This window comes from Octopus sinensis, linkage group LG22, assembly GCF_006345805.1.
Source record: "Octopus sinensis linkage group LG22, ASM634580v1, whole genome shotgun sequence".
Classification (NCBI taxonomy): Eukaryota; Metazoa; Mollusca; class Cephalopoda; order Octopoda; family Octopodidae; genus Octopus; species Octopus sinensis.
Genome location: NC_043018.1, coordinates 8,925,289 through 8,950,288, shown reverse-complemented (window position 1 = coordinate 8,950,288; position 25,000 = coordinate 8,925,289). Strand labels below are relative to the sequence as shown.

Here is a 25,000-nt window from a genome sequence, read left to right as displayed (position 1 = left end):
GTAATCAATATTATTATTTGCTATTTGACTAGAGAAGATAAAGTATTCTAAATATATTATTTTGCTATTTACCAACAAATAAATAGCGGATTGTTATTATAATAGCATGTATTTTTTTAATAAACAACGAAAGGGATATTTCTTATTTCGCCATGGGTTTTTTTAAAAAATATTTTTTTAAATATTACGTATAAAGCACCATCCGATCATGGCTGTTTGCCAGCCTCGTCTGGCACCTGTGCTGGTGGCACGTAAAAAGCACCCACTACACTCACGGAGTGGTTGGTGTTAGGAAGGGCATCCAGCCGTAGAAACATTGCCAGATCAGACTGGAGCCTGGAGCAGCCTTCTGGCTTCCCAGACCCCAGTTGAACCGTCCAACCCATGCTAGCATGGAAAACAGATGCTGAACGAAAATGATGAGATGATGTTCCTGGTATTAAAAAAGTTAATGGTCTAAGATATATTTAGATTAAAATACCTAATAGTATACAAACGTTGGGCATTAGGCCTCACGGAGGCAAAGTGGCTGAGTTCCTTTCGAGTGTTGGGCCCACGGTGGCAATGACCAAGACCTTTGGCATTATGATGTGCTTGAGAAGAAGACCCAACGAACCAAGCAAAAACGCAGTCATGGCAGATACTGATGTCATGCAAATTAGCATGTAAAAGCATGCTGGTGTCACGCATATGGCACCCGTGCCGGTGGAATGTAAAAGCACTTGTTATACTCTCAGAGTGGTTGGTGTTAGGAAGGGCATCCAGCCGTAGAAACCATGCCAAATCAGACTGGACCCTGGTGCAGCCCAACAGCTTACCAGTCCTGGTTAAACCGTTGAACCCATGCCAGCATGGACAAATGGACGCTAAATGATGATGTGATATATATATATATATATATCATCTAATATAGGATAAAATTTTCGAAAAAATTCTATCAATGGCCAGCATATTAAAAAAATACCTTTAAAGGCTAAATTTATAAACAACTTATAAACAAGGGCAAAAGAAAGAAAATTTCAATGCCAAATATGCCAAAATAGACTTAATCGTCCAAAACCATATAATTTATCACTATAAGCACAAATCTCGAAAGCAAGCCGATAGAAATTTCTAAAAAAATTTCGTTATTATCAGATCGGTCCCAATTTCTGAGTTGATTCATTTAGAATTTTCTCGTCATCAGCAATTGGTGAACTGTTTGAGTGGATACATTCTTTCCACAAACAGAAGATACTTCTTGGGCCAAAGATGAAGAGGTACAACCCTCGTCATCCATCACACAATGTTGGATATGGCGAATATCCTGCACAGTCAAACTAGAAGGATGACTTGGACGATGTTTATTGCTTGGCCGTCCAGTAGCTTTGTTCTTCTGATTTACTTTGTCAACTGTGTTTATGCTAATGTGCATTCGTTAGCTAATTAATTTGCATCTGAAACCATTCTTGTGCAAATTGAAAATAATTTTCTTCAAATCTTCAGACAATTCTTTCCCTTTTGGTGCCATTTTAATCACAATGAAGATTTTCACAATGGTACACTAATCAGAATTCCTGCAAATGCAATAATAATAACCGATGCAAAAATGCCAGGAGAAATAATTTATTAGAATTGAAATTATCAGCAATATCTGAATTTAGTAAAAAAGTGGATGGAATATTGAATATAGCAAATTTCCTTTAGGGTGTACATATTTTTGTAAAGTTTGAAAATTAATATTCCATTCGTATCTTTGAAAATGGTCATTGTTTTGTGTTCCAAATTTGTATAATGTTTGCATGTATAATATATTATATTCAGTATAAATTTCATTTGATTTCCTTTGATATTATCACAGTAATAGCAATTTTACTGAAATTTTTTAGGGGTGTACATGTGTGATGTACATGTACGATGTGGGACTGAACCTGGAACCATGTGGTTGGGAAGCAAACTTTTTACTACAGCCATGCCTGCACCTATATACATATAAATATATTTAAAATAAAGGTGAAAAATTGAATATTAATTTGATTAATATCAATTTAAAACCAGTGGTCTAGCATGTTAAAATCTGAAGATTCATCAAAATCGTAATCTATCAACATCAATGGAATTTGTAGCTGTGATACCAGTGCTGGTGGCACGTAAGAGAACCATCTGAACGTGGCCATAGCCAGCACCGCCCTGACTGGCTTCCGTACCGGTGGCACGTAAAAAGCACCATCCAACCATGGCCGTTGCCAGCTTCGTCTGGTCTCCATGCTGGTGGCACGTAAAAAGCACCCGCTACACTCACGGAGTGGTTGGCGTTAGGAAGGGCATCCAGCTGTAGAAACACTGCCAGATCAGACTGGGCCTGGTGCAGCCTTCTGGCTTCCCAGACCCCAGTTGAACCGTCCAACCCATGCTAGCATGGAAAGCGGACGTTAAACGATGATGATGATATAAATATATATATATATATGACAGGCCCCTATTCACACTTAATTAGTTTAAGAATAACCACCGAATATTTAATGACGGGGTGGGTGGGCAGGTAGGACTCAATACCTTATATTTATTGTTCCTTTGCAGGTAGGACTCAATACCTTATATTTATTGTCCCTTTGCAGGTAGGACTCAATACCTTATATTTATTGTCCCTTTGCAGGTAGGACTCAATACCTTATATTTATTGTCCCTTTGCAGGTAGGACTCAATACCTTATATTTATTGTCCCTTTGCAGGTAGGACTCAATACCTTATATTTATTGTCCCTTTGCAGGTAGGACTCAATACCTTATATTTATTGTCTCTTTGCAGGTAGGACTCAATACTTTATATTTATTGTCTCTTTGCAGGTAGGACTCAATACCTTATATTTATTGTCTTTTTGCAGGTAGGACTCAATACCTTATATTATTGTCCTTTTGTCTTGAATTGTAATGTGCAGTGTTACAAAGCTAAAACTTTGAAGTTACTGTCAAGTTTTGTTTTCCTTTTATGCAAAAGGAAAAAGTTTGACTGATACAAACTGGTTTTCTACTAAAATGTGTTGAGTAATCTTTTAATTAAATGTTAAATTGTTTGGATATGTAATTTCACAAAAAAAAACATTATCATCATCACCATTATTTAATGTCTGTGCTCCATGGTGGCATGGGTTGGATGGTTTCATAGGATCCAGTGAGACCAAAGGCTGCATCATGCTCAAGGGTCTTCTTCGGAAGGGGTTTCTGTGGCTGGATTGCCCTCCCTACACTGGCCAGTTTACAGATTGCACTGGGCACACTTTATTGTGACACCAGCGCCAGTGAGATCACCATGAATTTTCCAAGACTACAAACCCTGAACAGAGAGGGTGAGAGGAAACCTTATGTGGGGAGAAAAAGGAACTGAGAGGAGGTGAAGTATGAGAGAGAAAGGCTGGAACGGAAGAGGTTCCTTGGGTTATACATACCCGTTTCTTTATTACCCACAAGGGGCTAAACATAGAGTGGACAAAGAAGGACAGACAAACGGATTAAGTCGACCCCAGTGCGTAACTGGTACTTAATTTATCGACCCCGAAAGGATGAAAGGCAAAGTCAACCTCAGCGGAATTTGAACTGAGAACGTAACAGCAGACGAAATACCGCTAGGCATTTCACCCGGTGTGCTAACGTTTCTGCCAGCTCACCGCCTTATGGGTTATACATACCAATGATAACATTATCTTAACATACTTACACACACACACACACACACACACACACACACACACACACACACACACACACACACACACACTCCCCACCTTCCTTTAGAATTGTCACTATGGTTTGTGTCATGCAAACCAAAAAAAGATGAGTCTTCCTAGAAATACTTGTCACTCATTTCCTGTCACTAAATAAACTGATCCATTAACGTTTTATTATTCGCCATTATTTTCTCATGAGATCAAATTAAAACATAATTAAAATTAAGGCCACATTGTTATATTTTTGTAGTAAGTAGTGTGAACAAAGAGAAGTTACTTTGTCATCAAACTGAAATGTTTTCTTATAGGAGTTGTAATTGAAAGTATTGTCTCTACTGTGAGGTCATGGGAAGTGCAAGTGTTTATTTAGTCTTGTAGCCATCACCATCGTCATTTTAACACCCACTTCTCCATGCTTGCATGGGCCAGATGGAATTTCATTGAGCTAGATTTTCTACAGCTGGATGCCCTTCCTGTTGCCAACTCACACCTGCATCCAAGCATTGTAATATTTCCCCTCCCCCCATGACCAGACATGCTCCTGAAGAAAATTGGAAACTGCTTATACAACAGTGACACTTGTTTAAAATTTACCATCCTATGTCAAGACGAGAGGGAGCACACACACACACACACACATACACACACAAAATCATCATCATCATCAAACGTCTGTTTTCCATGCTAGCGTGGGTTGGATGGTTCGACCGGGGTCTGGTAAGCCATGGAGGCTGCACCAGGCTCCAGTCTGATTTGGCAGAGTTTCTACGGCTGGATGCCCTTCCTAACGCCAACCACTCCATGAGTGTAGTGGGTGTTTTTTATGTGCCACCGACACAGGAGCCAGCGCAGGGTGGCAAACGGCTATGATCGGTTGGTGCTTTTACGTGTCATCGACATGGACGCCAGTCAGGTGACGCTAGTAACTACTACGCTCGAATGGTGCTTTTACGTGTCACCAGCACTGTCTATGAAACCCAATCAGAAGGAATTGCTTAGGCCAGGGATGTAATTGAAGACTCTTGCCTAAAGTACCATGAGCTCAAAACTGTGTGGTTGGAAAGCAAACTTCTAAACCACGTAGCCCTGCCTGCACCTGTATAAACCAGTATAAACCTGTATGATCCAGTATAAACATTATCATCATCATCATTTAAAGTCCGTTGTCCATGCTGGCATGGGTTGGACAGTTTGACCAGGGCTGGCAAGCTGGAAGGTTGCACCAGACTCCAGTCTCATTTGGCATGGCTTCTACGGTTGGATGCCCTTCCTAATGCTAACCACTCCAAAAGTGTAATGGGTGGGTTCACTCAGGATGCAAGTAGGGGTTCACCAAGGATCGGTCCTCAGCCCCCTCTTGTTCATCATAGTCCTCCAGGCAATAACAGAGGAATTTAAGACAGGCAACCCCTGGGAACTTCGAACTTTGGGCCTCACAGAGGCAATGACTGGTGACCAAGACCTTTGGCAATACGCTGTGCTTGAGAAGACCCACCAAGCTAAGTGAAATTATAGTCATGGCCGATACTGGTGTCACGTAACTGGTACCCTTGCTGGTGGTACATAAAAAGCACCTCATGGAAGCAAAATAGCCAACACCAGTGGCATGTGAAAATTACCTTTTGAGTGTGGGACCTTACAAAGGCAATGATGAATGACTGAGACCTTTGGAATTATGTCATGCTTGACAAGAAGACCCATCAATCCAAGTAAAATTGCAGTGGCGGAAGGTACTGGTGTCATGCAGTTGGTTTACCACAAAATCACTTTGTAATAGAATTGCAGGTGGTGTACCTAGTGTGGTGTTATTACCTGTAATGAATTTACTGGGGACTGTTTGCAGGTACAAGCATTGCATGTAGGTATTTTTTTAAACAAAGAAGCGTAAACCTAATCCATCACCTGTTTTAATGATAGCACCTGACACTCGGTTGCTCTTGGCAGAATTTGTCCCATCAGAATCATTTAAACCAAGTTTTTATTCTGAAGCTAACTCAATAACTTGACATGCTATGGGCACCATTCCTTGTGTAGATCCACCACAATTTGTCAGCAGGTTCTAGTGGAAGTAGTACCCTTACAAAGGCCCTTCAAGGTTGCACTACTAATTGGACAGGCCTCACTCATCAGCACTGACATCCAGTTAAGGTAATTACAGGAATTAACACTTAAGGATTTAACCCTTTAGTGTTTAAACTGGCCAAATCTGGCCCAATATATTCTACATGTTTTACATTCAAACTGGTGATATCTAGCTTCTCACACCTAACCTACAATGCCATTCTAAAAATAAACAATCACATCATTGAAACCCCAAAGCTGTAAGATAATCCAGGATTAATCCAAAACAATTTGAGTGAAAAAGTATTACATTTAACAGAGTAATCTGAACACTAAAGGGTTAAAAGGGTCATATCTGGCCAAAACAATCTGTATGTTTTATCTTCAAACTGGCCAGACCCAACATCTCACCTTATAATGTTATTGTAAAAACAAACAATCATATCATTGGAAACTTGAAGCTATGAGATAATGCATGACTAATTCATATCAATATGAATAAATAAGCATTACATTTAACAGAGAAACCCGAATGCAAAAGGGTTAAACAAATAAGTTACTTAGCACCTTCCCCTCTTCCTCCCACTGGTCTTGAAGGTCCTGCAAAAGTCTTTAAAGGATATTAGTAAAAAGACATTTGTTCTTTTTAATGTATCTTGTGCATATCGCTTTGCATGTACGTCAGGTTAGATTCTTTCAGCCTTTCTTCAGAGTACTGAGAGCATTGTGTGTACTACACAGATACCCAGAAGATATGTTTCTTTACTACCCACAAGGGGCTAAATATAGAGGGGACAAACAAGGACAAACAAACGAATTAAGTCGATTACATCGACCCCAGTGCGTAACTGGTACTTAATTTATCGACCTCGAAAGGATGAAAGGCAAAGTCGACCTCGGCGGAATTTGGACTCAGAATGTAATGGCAGACGAAATACGACTAAGCATTTCGTCCGGTGTGCTAATGTTTCTGCCTGTGTGAATGCATCCCTGTGTGTGTGTGTGTGTGTGTGTACATCTGCATGAATAAGCAAGTGTCTATCAGTATATCATCATCATTTAACGTCTCTTTTTCCATGCTGGCATGGGTTGGATGATTTGACAGGATCCGACAAGCTGGAAGACTGGGTACCAGGTGCTTTTTTTCTATAACAATGATACCAGTGATGTCCCCAAGCAACTCCCAAGACAAGGACCCTCACCCAAGAGAAGCATAGTACTGAGGGGGAGGTGGATTTATGCCAAGTTGAAGTATAACAGAGGGACAGGAACAGGTGTCTCACTGTAGAGGCGATATATGGTTACCCCACATTATATAAGGGTGGATGGGAGCAGCTGGAAAGGCAATGGTGGTGGCAGTGGTGACGAGGTTTCAGAGTGTACTCTGAAGGTACAATAAAGGTGAGTCTAAGAAAGAATAGGGACAGAGGAAGGTGAAGGGTGAATGGTTTGAGAGAATGTTAAAGGAGAGTGACAGCTGGTTACTGGGGGTGGAGGTGAATGTAATGAATAATGGACCAAGGTGGAGAGGTGGTCAAGGGTGGATATCAGTTTGGTGGGGAGAAGGGGAAGGAAATAGAAGTGGTTTTATATCTCTCTATATATAATAATAATAATAATAATAATAATAATTGTGTACAGTGCTCAGGTGCACTACAACTCATCTAAAGTGTATATATAATCAGGTGAAGTTTCGGCGGATTTCGGAAAGCATGAGGGCCTTAAAAGATGCAGTGTCATGGCAGTCAACAACTGACGCAGGCAGTTTATTCCATGCTTCAGCAACTCTGAGCGTGAAAAAATGTTTCCGAAAGTCATGGGAGCTGTATTGTTTTCTGACTTTGTAGGCATGTCCACGTGTGTTAGACACATGGAGGTCAAAAAGGTGTTCAGTGTTGTTGTTGGTGAGGTGGTTGATAACTTTGTGGGTGTTTACCAAGTCCGTCGCCAAACGCCGGAGCTTCAGTGAATCCATGCCCAGGGAAACAAGGCGCTCAGAATATGGTAGGTGTCTGATGGAGGGTATGCGTTTGGTTGCACGTCTCTGGACAGATTCCAGGAGGTCAATGTTCTGTGCAAGATAGGGGTTCCAAACTGATGATGCGAATTCCAAGTGTGGTCGTACCATAGCTGTATACAGTTTTAAATAGATGGCTGGAGAGCGGCTAACAAAAGACCTGCTGAGTGATGCCAAGACACCCTCGGCCTTCCTGACAATCTTAGAGATATGCTTTGACCAACGCAGATCACTGCTGACAGTGATGCCTAGGTCACGCTCGCAAGAGGATTCTTGATATCAGTGTTGTGGAGGGAGTATGTGAACGCAGGGTTTTTTCTCCCAAAATGCATGGTGGTACACTTGTCCACAGCCAGTTTCAGTTGCCAGTCTGTGATCCATTGCTGCATTGTGTCTAGGTCTGATTGCAGGAAAGAGTTGTAGACATCAGGATCTGTCCTCTTGATTTCAAGGTACAGCTTGATGTCGTCTGCATATTTCAATACTGTGGCATTCTTTAAATTGGCATCTATGTCGTTAATGTATGCCACAAACAAGAGCTGAAGTTGTCTGTGTGTGGCAGATTTGATAGCCTTTAACTAACACTATCTCCTCCGAGACCCTGCAGCGCAAGTTGACCAAAATTGAGAGTATGTTTAGAAGAAGGCTTGCTCTTCATTCCAAAGAAGAAAAAATTCAAATCAGACCACTGTATGGTACCTTCGGCAAGTGTCTTACCACACAGCCATACCTGTGTATTATTCACATGTACATTATACACACACACACATACATACACACACACACACACACACACACACAACAGGCTTCTTACAGTTTCTGTTTAACAAATCCACTTACAAGGCTTTGATTGGTCTAAGACTTTAAAATAATAATAATAATAATACTAACAATGCAATTATTGTATACAGTTCACAGGTGCACCACAACTTGTCAGAAAGTGCGTATAAAGTATATGCAGTAATGTACAAATGTCTGGGAAGTGAACAGTGTATGAGTCAGATACATGCTTGCATGTGTATGGAGGGGAGGAAATCAGGTGTAGTGTTGGCGAATCTCAGGAAGCATGGAAGTTTTGAAGGATGCAGTGCTCCAACAACTAACAACTGATGCCGGCAGTTTGTTCCATGCTTCAGCAACTCTCAGTGTGAAAAAATGTTTTCTAAAGTCGTGGGAGCTGTGCTGCTTTCTGACTTTGTAAACATGTCCACGGGTGTTAGACAGGTGGAGTTTGAAAAGGTGCTCAGAGTTATTGTTTGTAAGATGGTTGATAATTTTATGGGTGTCTGCCAAGTCAGCTGCCAGACGTCGGAGTTTCAGCGTGTCCATGCCCAGGGAAGTAAGGCATTCAGAATATGGCAAATGCCTGATGGAGGGTATTCTCTTAAGTTTCAAAATAATGAAGAATTGGTAAAAATAACTTTGTCATTTTTAATCTGATGTTTGGAACATAAACTGACATGAAATTTTGATGGGAGGCTTAAATTTGGATCACTTTGAAACAGGAAGTTTGTATCAAAGAACCAGGAATGGTCTGGAGTTTGAAAATGTGCTCAGAGTTATTGTTTGTAAGATGGTTGATAATTTTATGGATGTCTGCCAAGTCAGCTGCCAGACGTCGGAGTTTCAATGTGTCCATGCCCAGGGAAGTAAGGCGTTCCGAATATGGCAAATAGAAGATGCACAAAAGAAGCAAACTTTTTACCACACGACCACAGCTGTAACCAAGTGAACCTCAGTGGTACTTACTCAACTTTCTCTCTGACTTACTATCAAGGGGCTACTGACCTCTATTATTAGGTGCGCAAGAGTAGGGGTGTGGTATGTTAAGCCTTTGTCCGTTGTGAACAATGGGGAATGTAAGTGCATATGAGTGTGTGGGGCGGTACGAGGTTGCACGTGTATGAATGGGTTAAATTGTATCTGACGTGTGTGGCTGTGTGATTGTGTTTGTAACTGAATGCGTGTGTGTGTGAGAGAGAGAGAGAGAGAGAGAGAGAGAAATTGCATTTGTGATTGATTTATACGCTTTGTAGGCATTTTGTATACTTATCTCCAGTCTACTTTCACTTTCTCTTTTAACTCCTCTGGCTGTTCCATACTCTGCTACCAATCCCACCACTCTCCCCTTCTTTCTCTCACTCCTCCCTCCATATCAGCCATTGTAAGAGAGCTCTGATATTATGATAATAATAAAAACGACGAATGAGCGTTCAGCCTTTTGCTGAATGATCTGCACAAATGATTTGTTTATTGTGATCAAATGTTCGTATCATACATTAGGTCATTCCCTCCATTAAATCAACACTGCCCCAGCAGGTGCACAGTGATTCATGCATTAGGTGTCAAAGTGACCGCAGAGCTATGCGAGGTGAAGTGTTCTGCTCAAGAATACAATACACCACCCAGTCTAGGAACTGAAACCATTATCTCGCGATCTCCAGTGCAACACCCTAACCACTAGGCAATGCATCCACACTGATAATAATGGTTTCAAATCTTGGCACAAGGCCAGGAGGTTTGGGGAAGGGGAAAGTAGATTACATTGACCCCAGAGTTCAACCAGTACTTATTTTATTGACCCCCAAAAGGATGGAAGGCAAAGTCAACCCCGGCAGAATTTGAACTCAGAATGTAAGGACAGATGAAATGCTGCAAAGTATTTAGCCCAGCATGCTAACGATTCTGCCAGCTTGCAGCCTTAATAATAATAATAATAATAATAATAATAATAATAATAAAGCACTCTACAAGGACTTGAGAATGAATGAAGCTGAAAATAGGTGGGTAAAGAAAAGAATGCATGGACAATTTCATAGGGATGTTGAAGATAAGACAGACAGACAAAAAAGATGGCTATGGATGACTAGAAGTGATTTAAAACTGGAAACTGAGGATCTAATCTGTGCTGCCCAAGAGCAAGCACTAAGAATGAATTACATCAAATACAGAATAGACAACACATCAGAAAGTGATAAGTGCAGAATTTGTGGACAAAATGGTGAAACCGTAAGACATATTACCAGTCAATGTATACCACTAGCCCAGGGAGAATATAAGGGATGTCATGACAATATAGCAAGGATTGTCAATTGGACACCTTAACACAAACAGAAACTTGAAAGCATCATCAAAAATGATAATGCAAAGATCCTATGGGATTTTATGATTCAGTGCGACCATGAGATAAAGACTAGGAAACCAGGCATGGTGTTAATTGAGAAAGAAAGCAAACAATGCTGGATCATAGATATAGTATGCCCAGCTGACAACAAGGTATGTGATAAGGAAGAAAGAAAAGTCGATAGATATGACAGGTGAGCATGGGAGGTTAAACAGTTGTGGTTGATGAAAAAGGTAGCAGTAGTACCAATAATTGTGATCAAAGCAATTCACCTGATGACATTGCTGGACTATATTTATATATTTATATAATATCAGGTCATTAAGAATGAAATGTGTCCGATTTTGAACTGAAAGTTTTTTTTTACTTTATCTCAACAAAAAGCAATATAGTTCATCAAAGTATGCACCTAAATTATCAACACAATTTTGCCATTTTATCGGTAGCTTATTTATGCTGGCAGCAAAGAATTCTGGAGAGCAAGAGGTGATGAAATTACAAGAGGCTGTTTTTGCATCTTCTTCAGATTTGAAGTTTTTTCCTTGCAAAAAATTGTCTAATGGCTGGAAAACGGGGGGATAGTCAGTTGGGGCAAGAACTGGTGAATATGGTGGATGACAGAGTACTTCCAAGTTCAGTTCCTGTAACTTGAGTAGCATTCTTTGTGCAACATGTGGTCAAGCATTGTCTTGCAAGAGAATTGTCCAGTCTCAATTGACCAATCTCGGTTGTTTAATTGCAAGTTCCCTCATCATTTCATCCAACTGGTTGATGTATACAGCTTCTGTAATTGATTTATCACATCTCATAAAGCTGTAGTGGATGATACCAGCACTGGAAGACTTAAACAGACATCATTAGCTTTTTTTGGTGAATATTCTATTTTTGGATTGTGTTTTGGCACTTTGTCTCTATCCAACCACCATGCAGAACACTTGCTATTGTTGAAAAGAATCCATTTTTCACCACACGTAACAATACGATTAAAAAATGTTTCACTTCTATGCCATAACAGCAAGTTTGAAGACAACATGTCATTTGATGCTCATTCAGATTGTGTGGTACCCACTTGTCCAGCTTCTTTACTTTGCTGATTTGTTTCAAATGGTCCAATATAGTTGGAATCAAATCGAACTTTGCTGCTAACTCAAGCGTAGTTTGAGATGTATCTGCTTCCACTACAGTTTCCAGTTCATCATTATCCACCTTGGTCTCAGGTCTACCAAAGGGCTGATTGTCAAGAGTAAAGTCACCAGACCGGAACGTCTCAAACCATCAACGTACAGTGCGCTCCTTTGCCACATCTTCACCAAACATCTCACTGATGTTTCGAACTGTCTGGGATGCATTGGTTCCACAACGGAACTCATATTCATAAACAACACAAATTTTGTATCTCTCCATGGGTTCACAAAAATTGATTTACAAGAGAAAACTCTCAATATAATCAAACACCATGAATTGCATTTCGAAAAGTGATGATGTAACTCTTCAATGTTGTAAAACAAAGAATTGTCAGGATAAAACATTAGAGTTAATGAATGTCAAACCTGGTTCATAAGGATATTGGATATTTCATTCTTAATGACCAGATAATATGTATAATATGTGAAACATTCAGCAATGAACAGTTGGTGCTAATGCACCAAATCAGTTGTTATGATGTGGATCAAAGCCTGTTCATTCCGTTTTGTGTTATAAATTACACACACACACACACACACACATACACAGAAGTTTGGTTGTGTGATAAGAAGTTTGCTTCCCAACCATGTGGTCTTGAGTTCAGTTCAGCAGGGTGGAACTTGAGCAAGTATCTTCTGCTATATAACCCTGGGCTGTCCAAAGGCTTGTTGAGGTTGTTCATCGATCAATAGACTCGAGTGATTGTTTACCTTGCTTGGAAACAGGTGAGGACCGGCACTAGGAACTGCATCCAGCTGTAGAAATATCTGCCTCAATGTAGTCACGTCTGATCCATGCAGGCATGGAAAAGTAGACGTTAAAATGATGAGTGAGTGTGTGAGTGTGAGTGTGTGTGTGTGTGTGTGTGTGTTGTGTGTGTGTGTGTATGCTTTATTGCAAAAATATTACAATGGATGCTCCAGTGTTGATGTAAATTCTCAATAAACTAAGCCTATTTTTATCTCGAATTTCTACACCTTTTTTCTTGTGTCATAAATATTTCTGAAAAAATCCCAACCCTTCCTTCAAATTTCTCTACCCCTAAAAAAACAAAAATTGTTTTAAATAAACCCCTTCTCAATCTCATTCTATATATTTGTTGTAATCCTGGTTTCCTTTACAGATTTTGTCAATTAATAAAAAGAGGTTTAATCGTGCAAGGGAGGTAACTCTGAAAAACCAATGTCTATCGGTTGCTGAAGAGAGAAAATAAGATGATTTTGTTTGTTTTTTAATTCTCTTTAGTAAAAAACTATGTATAATACTTTATGTGCAGTGGAGGTGCATGGCTTAATGGTTAGGGTATTGAACTCATGATCATAAGATTGTGGTTTCAATTCCTGGACCAAGCGATGCATTGTATTCTTGAGCAAAACATTATTTCATGTTGCTCCAGTCCACTCAGCTGGTAAAAGTGAGCATTCCGGCAACAGACCAGTGTCCCATCCAGTGAGGAATATATATAGAGAAGGGAAACTGAGAAACTGGCTCTGTGCTCTTTACAGATTAAGGTGGACTAACTATACTATATATAATTACTAATACAGCAGTAATACAGGGAAAGTATTACTACCACCAAGGGACCATTGATATATGCAATAAAACAGTATGGCAGTTATTTGCACATAGCACACAACAGAACACCACAAGGCATTGTACACACACACACACACATTATGTAGAGTATTTTCAATTACTCAACAACATGTAACAGAACTGTGCCTCGCTCCTGCAGTGAAAGAACAATGGGAATATAACGACTGGATAAGAATCCTCTCTACTAAAGGCACAAAGCTTGGAATTTTCGGGGAGAAGGGGACTAGTCGATTACATCGACCCCCAGTGTTTCAGTGGTACTTAATTTATCAACCTTCAAAGGATGAAAGGCAAAGTCAACCTCAGCAGAATTTGAACTCAGAGGCAAGCTGGCAGAAACGTTAGCACGCCAGGCGAGATGCTTAGCGGTATTTCGTCTGCCGCTACGTTCTGAGTTCAAACTCCACCAAGGTCGGCTTTGCCTTTCATCCTTTCAGGGTCAATTAAATAAGTACCAGTTACGCACTGGGGTCGATATAATCGACTTAATCCGTTTGTCTGTCCTTGTTTGTCCCCTCTGTGTTTAGCCCCTTGTGGGTAGTAAGGAAATAGGAATTTGAACTCAGAACATAAAGACGGATGAAATGCTGTTAAGGTTTTTGCCTGACACACTAACAATTCTGCCAGCTCGCTACCTTACAAACTACTGAATAATAATAATAATAATACCAGTGGCTCTCATGGCTTCTGATCTTAACTGATTGGAAGTGTTATCATGTAAATTGTTTTGTCTTGGTATAAAAGATGGGCTACAGCAAATATTCTGCTCAATAGCTCAGATTTGCTTGTCAGTTGTTTGACCTTAACCAGTTGAGCATGTCCCTTAGTGGCTGACGATATGTGCATCTCTGATCACATGCAGAAGTAGTGGGGGAGCATCATAGCCATGTGTTGAGAGGGATTCTTTGGGGTTTGAATAATTCACCTCTGGAAACATGGGTGGTTCTTTCAACATCCTTAAACAACCCTTATTCAGGGACCTTTTGAGCGGGATGGGCTACTCAACCTGAAGAAAATTCTAACTGAGCCCACCTGCAAGGTCATGCACTGTTAATCTTGATATGAGATCACCATGTCATGCACATATGGTTGTGATGCATGTGCCTGGTGTACCCTTATCAGACGAGTAGTCATGATGGGTATACTGGGCTTTGTATATTTTACCCCAGTGTCACTTTGATGGCATGCACTGCTCTCTCACTCAATAATAATAATAATAATAATAATTCTTTCTAATAAAAGCACAGGGTCTGAAATTTTAGTGGGAAGTGGGGCTAACTGATTACATCGACTCCAGTGTGTCACTGATACTTATTTTATTGACCCTGAAAGGATGAAAGGCAAAATCATCCTTGGCAGAATTTGAACTCAGAATGTAAAGATGGACAAAATGCTGCTAAGCTTTTGCCTGGCATGCTAATGATTCTGCCAGCTTGCCGCATTACTACTAATACTACTAACACTAATAATAATAATAATAATAATAATAATAATAATAATAATAATAATAATAAAAATGGCACAAGGCCAGCAATTTCTGGGCGGGGGTTAAGTCAATTACATTGACCCAAGTGGCATTTATTTTATCGACCCCAAAAGGATGAAAGGCAAAGTCGACCTTGGCAGAATTTGAACTCAGAACATAAAAGAGACAGACGAAATGCCGCTAAGCATGTTGCTTGCCAGCTTATACCTTAAATAATAACAATAACAACAACAACAAAAGCAACAGAAAAACAACAACAACAACAAACGTAAAAACCAAAAGCAGCGTTAGTGAGGCAAGGTGTTTGGAACTCACCAGATTAGTTGACTGAAGGCAAGACCAGTGAAGAGTTAATTTAAGGAGAGCCGAGAGAACACGGGTGAGTTGGAGAGAGAGAAGGAGAGAAAGAAAGAGAGAAAGAGAAGTGAATGAGATTATAAGCATTATACATTATTATAGATTATCTTGAAATATGCCTAATAATAATAATAATAATAATAATTAATTAATTCTTTTTATTGGCCACAAAGGCTGACAAATATCATTGGAAAACATAAGGGGACAAAAACAGGGCGAAAGGTTACAAAGGGTTTTGTCCGTTTTACGAAAGAAAAAAAAACGAGTAAAAAGCAGTTTTAACAATCAAAAATTTTAACAACGAAAAACTCCCGATAGAGGAGACGCTTCGAAAAAAAAAGAAAAGGTCTCACGTGGAAAAACCCATAAAAGCCACGGGAGCCTGGTCAAATAATAATAATAATAATAATAATCACATCAAATAAGATGAAGTTACTTGTAAATGACTTTAGCAGGCATACTTTTATCACACACACACACACACACACATTCATATTTGGGTATATGATTGTACACATATGAGGGGATACCCAAAAGAAACTGGAATTCCATCTGTCTCTACGTTCTGAGTTGAAATTCCACTGAGGTCGACTTTACCTTTCATCCTTTCGCGGTCGATAAATTAAGTACCAGTTGTATACCGGGGCCAATCTAATCGACTGGCCCCCAACCTACCCCAAAATTTTGGGCCTTGTGCCTAGATTAGAAAAGAATATTATTTCATTCACTTAAGTTTTACATGTTTACACTCCTATCCCCATCAAAGAATTCTTCTCTATTTGAAGCAATGCATCGGTCCAGACACATTTTCTACTGTTAGAAGCAGTGCTGGAATTCTTGTAAAGTGATGCCTTTTAACTCCTTCGTCGCTTTTCTCCACCGCTTCCACATCTGCAAATTCCATAGCAGCAGCTTTCATCACCAGTGATGGCGTTTAAAAAAAAGGTTCGGATCAACTTCCAAATGTTCTTTCAATTCGTGATATGCATTCAACCATGAATGCTTTTGATCTTCCACGAGCGAACAAGGTACTAATTTTACTGCAACTCTTTTCATTCACAATTCCTTGCTCAAAATTTGTTGGCAGGAGCTCCAGGATACACCAGTCATAGCAACAAGTTTGTCAATTGTTTGGTGACGGTCCTCCAAAATCAGTTCAAGAATTATCATGATGTTTTCATTCATTTATTCAGGAGGTCAACGATTGCCCTGAACGAGGTTGGTCCTCAAGCAACAAGTGACCATCCCTAAAGCGTGAAATCCACTCACAAATTTGTGTTTTGCTCATGGCAGCATCCTTGTAAGCTGTTAAAAGCATGACAACTGTTTTGAGTGCCGTTTTCCCCGGCAGAAAATTGAATTTCTCGGAAAGTATGCAGTTCCTTCATTTCAGCCATCGTAAAAATCGACGAACAGAAGAGAAGCACTGCAAAGCAAAGATGCACCACATGGCAGTAGGACTATATGTGCAGATGCTGAGAGTTGCACCAAGTGGCTCCTAGAAGCAGAGGCCTGAACTGCAACGGGCTTGTCCCACAGAGAATGTTTCTGGTTACTTTTGGGTACCCTTTTGTACATATGCATTTTCTATGCATACAGTTAGATGTAAAACTGCTACTGGTGAATTCAGAGTTCATATAGTGTATCATTAACAAGTTTACATTCAGTAAAGTGGCGCAGCTACCAATTTACTTGGTAGTGTTACCAATTATGATATACAGACCACATGTAGGAAAATGTAGGATGCACACAACATGTCATTTGTACCATATGTTCCCTATTTGGTAGTTACCAATTATGATATACAAACCACATGTAGGAAAATGTAGGATGCACACAACATGTCATTTGTACCATATGTTCCCTATTTGGTAGTTACCAATTATGATATACAAACCACATGTAGGAAAATGTAGGATGCACACAACATGTCATTTGTACCATATGTTCCCTATTTGGTAGTTACCAATTATGATATACAAACCACATGTAGGAAAATGTAGGATGCACACAACATGTCATTTGTACCATATGTTCCCTATTTGGTAGTTACCAATTATGATATACAAACCACATGTAGGAAAATGTAGGATGCACACAACATGTCATTTATACCATTTTTTCCCTATTTGGTAGTATTACCAATAATGATATACAGACCACATGTAGGAAAATGTAGGATACACACAACATGTCATTTGTACCATTTGTTCCCTATTTGGAAGTGTTACCAATTATGATTTGCTATTTTTCATAATCCGCCTGACTGGCGTCCGTGTTGGTGACATGTAAAAGCACCAACCGATCGTGGCCATTCGCCAGCCTGCTCTGGCCCCTGTGCCGGTGGCACATAAAAAGCACCCACTACACTCTCGGAGTGGTTGGCATTAGGAAGGGCATCCAGCTGTAGAAACACTGCCAAATCAGACTGGAGCCTGGTGCAGCCTCCTGGCTTCCCAGACCCTGGTCGAACCATCCAACCCATGCTAGCATGGAAAATGGACGTTAAATGATGATGATGATGAGACCACATGTAGGAAAATGTAGGATACACACAACATGTGATTTGTACAATTTGTTCCCTATGTACGTTTCCCCACTGGCACTGTTTGCATCCTCTGCAGTGAGTGTTCATGGTGCATTTGGATGCAGAACCACATGATCCAGGCCTTGTGTTTATCACACAAACACATACACACATGCAGATGTCCATGTGTAAATGCATATGGAGATGGTGGGGAAGAAATAAAGAAAGAAAGAAAAAGACAAGTATTCAAGGAGAAGAAGAGGAAGACGAAATTGAGAGGAAATGGAAGAAAGTATGTAGAATAAATTTAAAAAAAAAATATCCAATTAAAGTGTTTAAGTAAAGATGTGCTAATTAACTCACCTGTTAATTCTCGTATTAGTTTGCGTTGAATTTGTAGAAAGAACACAAACATATCCATAGATCGCTGTTCATTGGCTGAGAGGCAAAGCCTTCGCTCAGGTGTGGTGATTTCGAAAACATAAGCACGATTCTTAGAATTGGTAATCTTCTCCACACGGTATTTGTGTAGTAACAGTTGCACTGCAAAGGCAAGAGAAAAAAATCAGTTGTATTAATTCCTATTTCTTTACTGCCCACAAGGGGCTAAACACAGAGGTGACAAACAAGGGCAGACAAACGGATTAAGTTGATAACATCGACCCCAGTGTCTAATTGACCCTGAAAGGATGAAAGGCAAATCAGTTGTAGTAATTCCACCAGGTTAGATCTAATCAAGCAGGACTATAATCAAAGATTAATTGCTGGTTAGGACACCATATTTCATTCATCATCATCATTTAATTTCCATTGTCCATGCTGGCATGGGTTGGACGGTTTGACCAGGGCTGGAAAGCTGAGGGGCTGCACCAGACTCCAGTCTGATCTGGCATGATCTCTACTACTGGATACCATTCCTAACGCCAAAAGCTCCAACAGTGCTTTTATGTGCCATCAGCACAGGTGCCAGTTATGTGACACCAGCATCAGCCAACATTCAAATGGTGTCTTTCTACATGTCACCAGCTCAGGTACCAGTTATGTAACATTGACGACCCAATGCTCAAATGGTGCCTTTTTATGTGCCACCGGCATGGATGCCAGTTACGTAACACCAGCATCTGCCACATTGCAACCATAATATACTACCAGGTACATTAAAGGCTTAAGTCAATACAGTACCCATAAAATTATCAACCATCATACAAACAATAACTCTGAGCACCTTTTCAAACTCCACCCGTCTAACACCCGTGGACATGTTTACTAAGTCAGAAAACAGCACAGCTCCCATGACTTTCGGGAACATTTTTTCACGCTGAGAGTTGCTGAAGTATGGAACAAACTGCCGACATCAGTTGTTAGTTGTCGGAGCACTGCATCCTTCAAAACTTCCATGCTTCCTGAGATTCGCCAACACTACACCTGATTTTCTCCCCTCCATACACACGCAAGCATGTATCTGACTCATACACTGTTCACTTCCCAGACGTTTGTACATTACTGCATATGCTTTATATGCACTTTCTGACAAGTTGTGGTGCACCTGAGCACTGTATACAATAATTTCATTATTATTATTATTATACCTCACCAGTATTCAGACTTTCAATAAAACTTAGAGCCAGCAATAATTTGTTTCCTATACATATCCATATATGAAATATCATTGTCTAACATCTGCTTTCCATGCTGGCATGGGTTGGACGGTTTGACATGGAGCTGTCCAGACTTCAATTGTCTGTTGTAGCATGATTCCTGTGGCTGGAAGCCCTTTCTAATGCCAAAAGTTGTAACAAATTAGTGCTGGCCCTAATTTCTATAGAAAATCTGTAGAAACAACTTTAAAAAGTGATAATTAAAGATGTTCCAACCAGAACCCTCCTGGCTTTTCTAGTGGCGTATATAGGAGAGGACTAATTATATTAAACAAGATGTTCTTCGTTTTTTATATGTAACAACCAAGACACCAGAATGTTCGGTGATTCTATGACCACAGACCACAAACATATTCTCCGATGGTGAAGATAAACCAAATTTTCTCACTTTCAACAACAAAACACACACACACACACACACACAAGCACTATTTGTATCAAGGAAATATTATCATGCTTTAACATGAGCAGCTCCCAACTAGGGTTCTTGTGATTACTCCATATGTCAGGCTTCCCTATTCCTGAGGATAGCTCTTTGCAATAAACTCATCCTTTAACCAAATCCCAACGACTGACCCTTTTTCTCTTCATCATCCCCACCTCACCACCACCTCAATAACTGAAACATTAGAAAGTTCAGACGGGACCCACAATGCAATGTTGCTCCCACATCTGGAAGGGTGGTGGTGGTGGTACTGCTGCTGCTTCTTCATCCACAGACATTCTAGACGACATTCCAGTGATGGGTCACTCAACTGACTGAAGTAAAATCACAGGCACACTTCAACATCTGGACCCAAAGTTGTGCTGGGTCCATTCTCTGTCTCCTCTCCCACAATTACAATGGCCTCTGTTCTTCTGAGGTAGGAGCTGATCAGGGACCACCTCCACTAAGATAATTCCTAAGTTTACCAGTCTCTCATCCTCATCGTCCTTCTCCTCCTGTCCCACCACCACCACCACTACCACATCCCAGTCCCTGTACTAACCACTTTGTCCAATCCTTCCTCCCCAAATCGCTCCTTCATATCACATCCTACCATCTTCAGAAATGGATGTGCTGGAAACTGAATGTAGTTGATGAGACACTACACCAGACACAAAAAAAGACAGGATGGTCACAGCTGGAATGCACAAGCTATTCAACAGGATCCTATGCAGTTTCTCCTTTTCTAAATCCCCCCCCCCCGAAAGATTAGGTAGAAAGACTTAACTTAGATTAAAAAATACTCTTGGAAAAGGAATGAACACCACAGATTCCCTAACGCTTATTTTTTTGCCTCCACAGAGAAGGCAACAAGAAGAACCTTCCTCCCTCTACTCACACAATCACTTTAAACATATTGTTAAGGTTACAAATAAGAAGCCCAATTCACCAACAACTGTATGTGTGTGTGCATTAAAGAATATGGTAAATGCTGTCTTACTTTTAGGGGTCCTCTTTGGCGTCGGTTGTCGATCATAATATTCCAGCATGAGGTGGTCATCTTTTTTCTTTAAAATGAAGTATTTTAGTCTCCATGGTTTGTAATTTATACTAAATGTTTTCAGGCGAGCTATGTTGCGCAGCTTGTACAAGTGATCCTGAAGTCAGAAAGGATGATATCAAGGTTTAGTAGGAAATGTAAAAAAAAAAAAAGAAAAATAAAAAAAACAGTAAAGAAAAATAATTTAAAAAGTGTAAAAACAAAAAAAAACAGTAAAGAAATATAATTTTAAAAAGTGTAAAAACAAAAAAAAAAACAGTAAAGAAATATAATTTTAAAAGTGTAAAAACAAAAAAAAAAACAGTAAAGAAATATAATTTTAAAAGTGTAAAAACAAAAAATAAAAGATAAAAACAGAAAAGAGAGGACGAGGTAAGGGTGGAGAAAATTGGGTTGGGTGGATGGATTATATATCCAAGTCATGGCAGGGAAATTCCAAAAGTCTTGAACAGTGGACAGTATTGAATAAAATGCAAAGGCACTGAAATGGTGCCCCACAAAGGAGCATTTGGGTACTCCTAAGCCTTGTAAATTTCTAATATTAAAACAGGTGTTTTTCAGCTATTTCTTTTAACTTTCCATATAAAATGTGCCAGTAATATGGTAACTTAATCTCTTGTACAACAAACTCAAACAGATTGAAAGCAACTAGTGAAAGCAACACTAAATTTGCCTTTAAAAATCTTTGGCAAAATAATTTCAGTGAAGTATGGGTGATTCTTAAGAGGTGAGACTGTCCATTCAATAACTCAGTCACAAAGCTAAGATAAAACAGGAAAGGAGTGATGACTATTGATTTTTATCCCTTGAGGGCGATTCTGAGTAATTTTTTAAACAATTCTATTTATTTACCTCAAACAGTGTTTGGTATCATGAATTCACTTAAAACTGTCTCATGACAGTTTTTGTAATTACAGTGAAATCTATGCATTGCTGATGAGGTCAAATAAGATTGGAATAGACCTAATTATCCACTCTAATAAAAGAAATAATTAAAATAACTTTAGTCAATATCTAATATGGTTTTATTTTCCTGATGGTATATTCATTGTTAACTTTTTAATGTTAAATATTTTAAATATTTTGACGCTAAGCAAAAGATCTGGGTCAGACCTGCTTTTTAGTTTCTTGATGTGGAAGAAATACGCGCAGCTGTATAGATTCTAGGATCGATATAACTGCCTATAAACCGTTGAAAGCAGCATCCAACCCCATCACTGAAACAAATGGAACAGTTTTAAAAGAAAACAAGAACCAAAATACAAAACTAAAAAAAAAAACCGCGAACGAAGGGACGTAAATCTTCCGAATTTATTCAAAATATTTGAGTTACTTCCCTTGGACCAATCGTCCTAAAATGTTTTGTGTTTCCGTCGGAGTCCCGAGAAGAGATATTTCCGTTTTAAAGGAAAAATCGAGCGTAACTTAATGTTTATTGTGACGGAGAGATAATGCCAATGTCCTTGTTCTTATTCTACTACTACTACTAGTAGTCCTTTCTACGAAAGGCACAAAGCCTGAAATTTGGGGTAGGGGACTAGTAGATTACATAATGATAATGAGAAGAATTATTATTATTATTATTATTATTATTATTATTATTAAGGCGGCAAGCTGCCAGAATTGTTAGAATGCCAGACAAAATGCTTAGTGACATTTCGTCTGTCTTTAACTTTGGAGTTCAAATCCTGCCAAGGTTAACTTTGCGTTTCGTCTCTTTGGGGTTAATGGAATAAACCCTAGTTGAACACTGAGGGCTGTTCTAATCAATTAGTTCCCTTCCCATAAATTTCAAACCTTGTGACTATAGTAGAAAAGAAGTACCAATCAAGTACTGAGATCAACGTAATCAACTAGCCCCTTGCCCTTAAAACATGCTGGTCCGGTACCAAAATTTGAAACCATTATTATTGTTGTTGTTACTACTGCTACTGCTACTACTACTACTTCTGTGGTGAGTCCAAAGAAAATTGCTTAGCAGTATTTTTTCCAACTTTACATTCTGAGTTCAAATGCTGCTGGGGTTGTCTTTGCCTTTCATCCTTTCAGGGTCGATAAAATAAATACCAGTTGAGCACTGGGGTCGATGTAATCGACTTATCCTGTCTCCCGAAGTTGCTGGCCTGGTGTCAAAATTTGAGCATCTGTGCTGGTGCCATGTAAAAAGCACACAGTACTGTAAAGTAGATGGCATTAGGAAGGACATCCAGTCATAGAAACAATGCCAAAACAGACAAATGGAGCCTGGGATAACCATGCCAAAACAGATGAATGGAGCCTCCAGCTTGTTGGCTCCTGTCAATCCATCCAACCCATGCCAGCAAGGAAAACAGATGTTAAATGATTACCATTATTATTATTTTAAGATGGTGAGCTGCCAGAATCGTTAGGATGCTGGGTGAAATGGTTAGTGACATTTCATCTGCCCTTATGTTCTAAGTTCAAATTCCAGAGCTCAACTTTGTTTTCAGACTTTCAGGATCAATAAATTAAGTACCAGTTGAGCCCTGGGGTCAATGTAATTTCAGGTCTTGTGCCTATAATAGAAAGGATTATTATTATTGTTATTATTATTAAGGTGGAGAGCTGGCAGAGTCATTAGCATGCCAGGCAAAATGCTTAGAGGCATTTCGTTCACCACTACATTCTGAGTTCAAATTCTGCCAAGGGCAACTTTGCCTTTCAATCTTTCAGTGTTGATAAAATAAGTACCAGTTGCGTACTGGCGTCAATTTAATCGACTTACTACCTCCACTGAAATCCCAGGCTTTGTGCTTTTAGTAGAAAGCTTTATTATTATTATTATTATTATTATTAATGAGTGAGAGAGCAGTGCATGCCATCAAAGTGACACTGGGGTAAAATATACGAATCCCAGTATACCCATCATGACTACCTGTCTGATAAGGGTACACTTGGCACATGCATCACAACCATATGTGCACAACATGGTGATCTCAAATCAAGATAAACAGCTATCATTATTATTATTATTATTATTATTGTGGTAGTATTAGAAACTGATAGTGTACATAGTAATATTCCAGTAACTAAGATTAAATGGAATCTAAAGTAAAGTGTTGTCTTGTAAAACATTTAGGAATGACGTCAACCTGGGTTGAAATATCCTGTTACGTTATTATTCAGCCATTGTGTTCTCATGAAGATTTTAAAAAGACAAACAAACAACAACAAATGTTGAACTGGACATAGATAACAAGTAGAGGCATGATAGCCCCGATTGCACCTCTTACCAACCAAAGACACATCTGTATGCACTGCACCCATAACTGCCAATCAGGTGAGGTTATCAGAAAGATGAACATCACAGGTGAAAAGAAGAACATAATATTACATACGCACACACATGTATGTATGTATGTGTGTGTGTGTGTGAGAGAGAGAGAGAGAATCTCAGATAGATAAGTAGGTGGGTAGGTAGGAAGATAGATAGATATGTAGATGGAGAGAGAGAGGGGGGGATAGATAGATAGATGGATGGAGGGGGGAATAGATAGATAGATAGATAGATAGATAGATATATGGAGAGAGGGGGATAGATAGATAGATAGATAGATAGATAGATAGATAGATAGATAGATAGATAGATAAAGAGAGAGGGGGATAAATAGATAGATGGAGGGGGGAGAGATAGATAGATAGATAGATAGATAGAGAGAGAGGGGGGGATAGAGATAGATAGATAGATAGATATGTAGACAGAACAATAGACAGACAAATACAGGATTGGCAATTTTGTTGGTTCAGAGAGGTCATGTGAAAAGATAATACACATATA

General features: G+C 39.4%; 1 protein-coding gene across 2 annotated transcripts in view; it reads right to left on the bottom strand.

Moving 5' to 3' along the window:
- Positions 1–25,000, bottom strand: part of LOC115223226 (dual specificity protein kinase splA) — a 108,620-nt gene that overhangs the window by 18,059 nt on the left and 65,561 nt on the right. For both annotated transcript variants that reach the window (XM_029793709.2, XM_029793710.2), the window contains exons 2-3: positions 21,142–21,298; positions 18,420–18,599 (exon numbers count right to left, since the gene is read on the bottom strand). In XM_029793709.2, the coding sequence (XP_029649569.1) occupies positions 18,420–18,599; positions 21,142–21,298 (337 nt within the window). The remainder of the gene's footprint in view (positions 1–18,419; positions 18,600–21,141; positions 21,299–25,000) is intronic.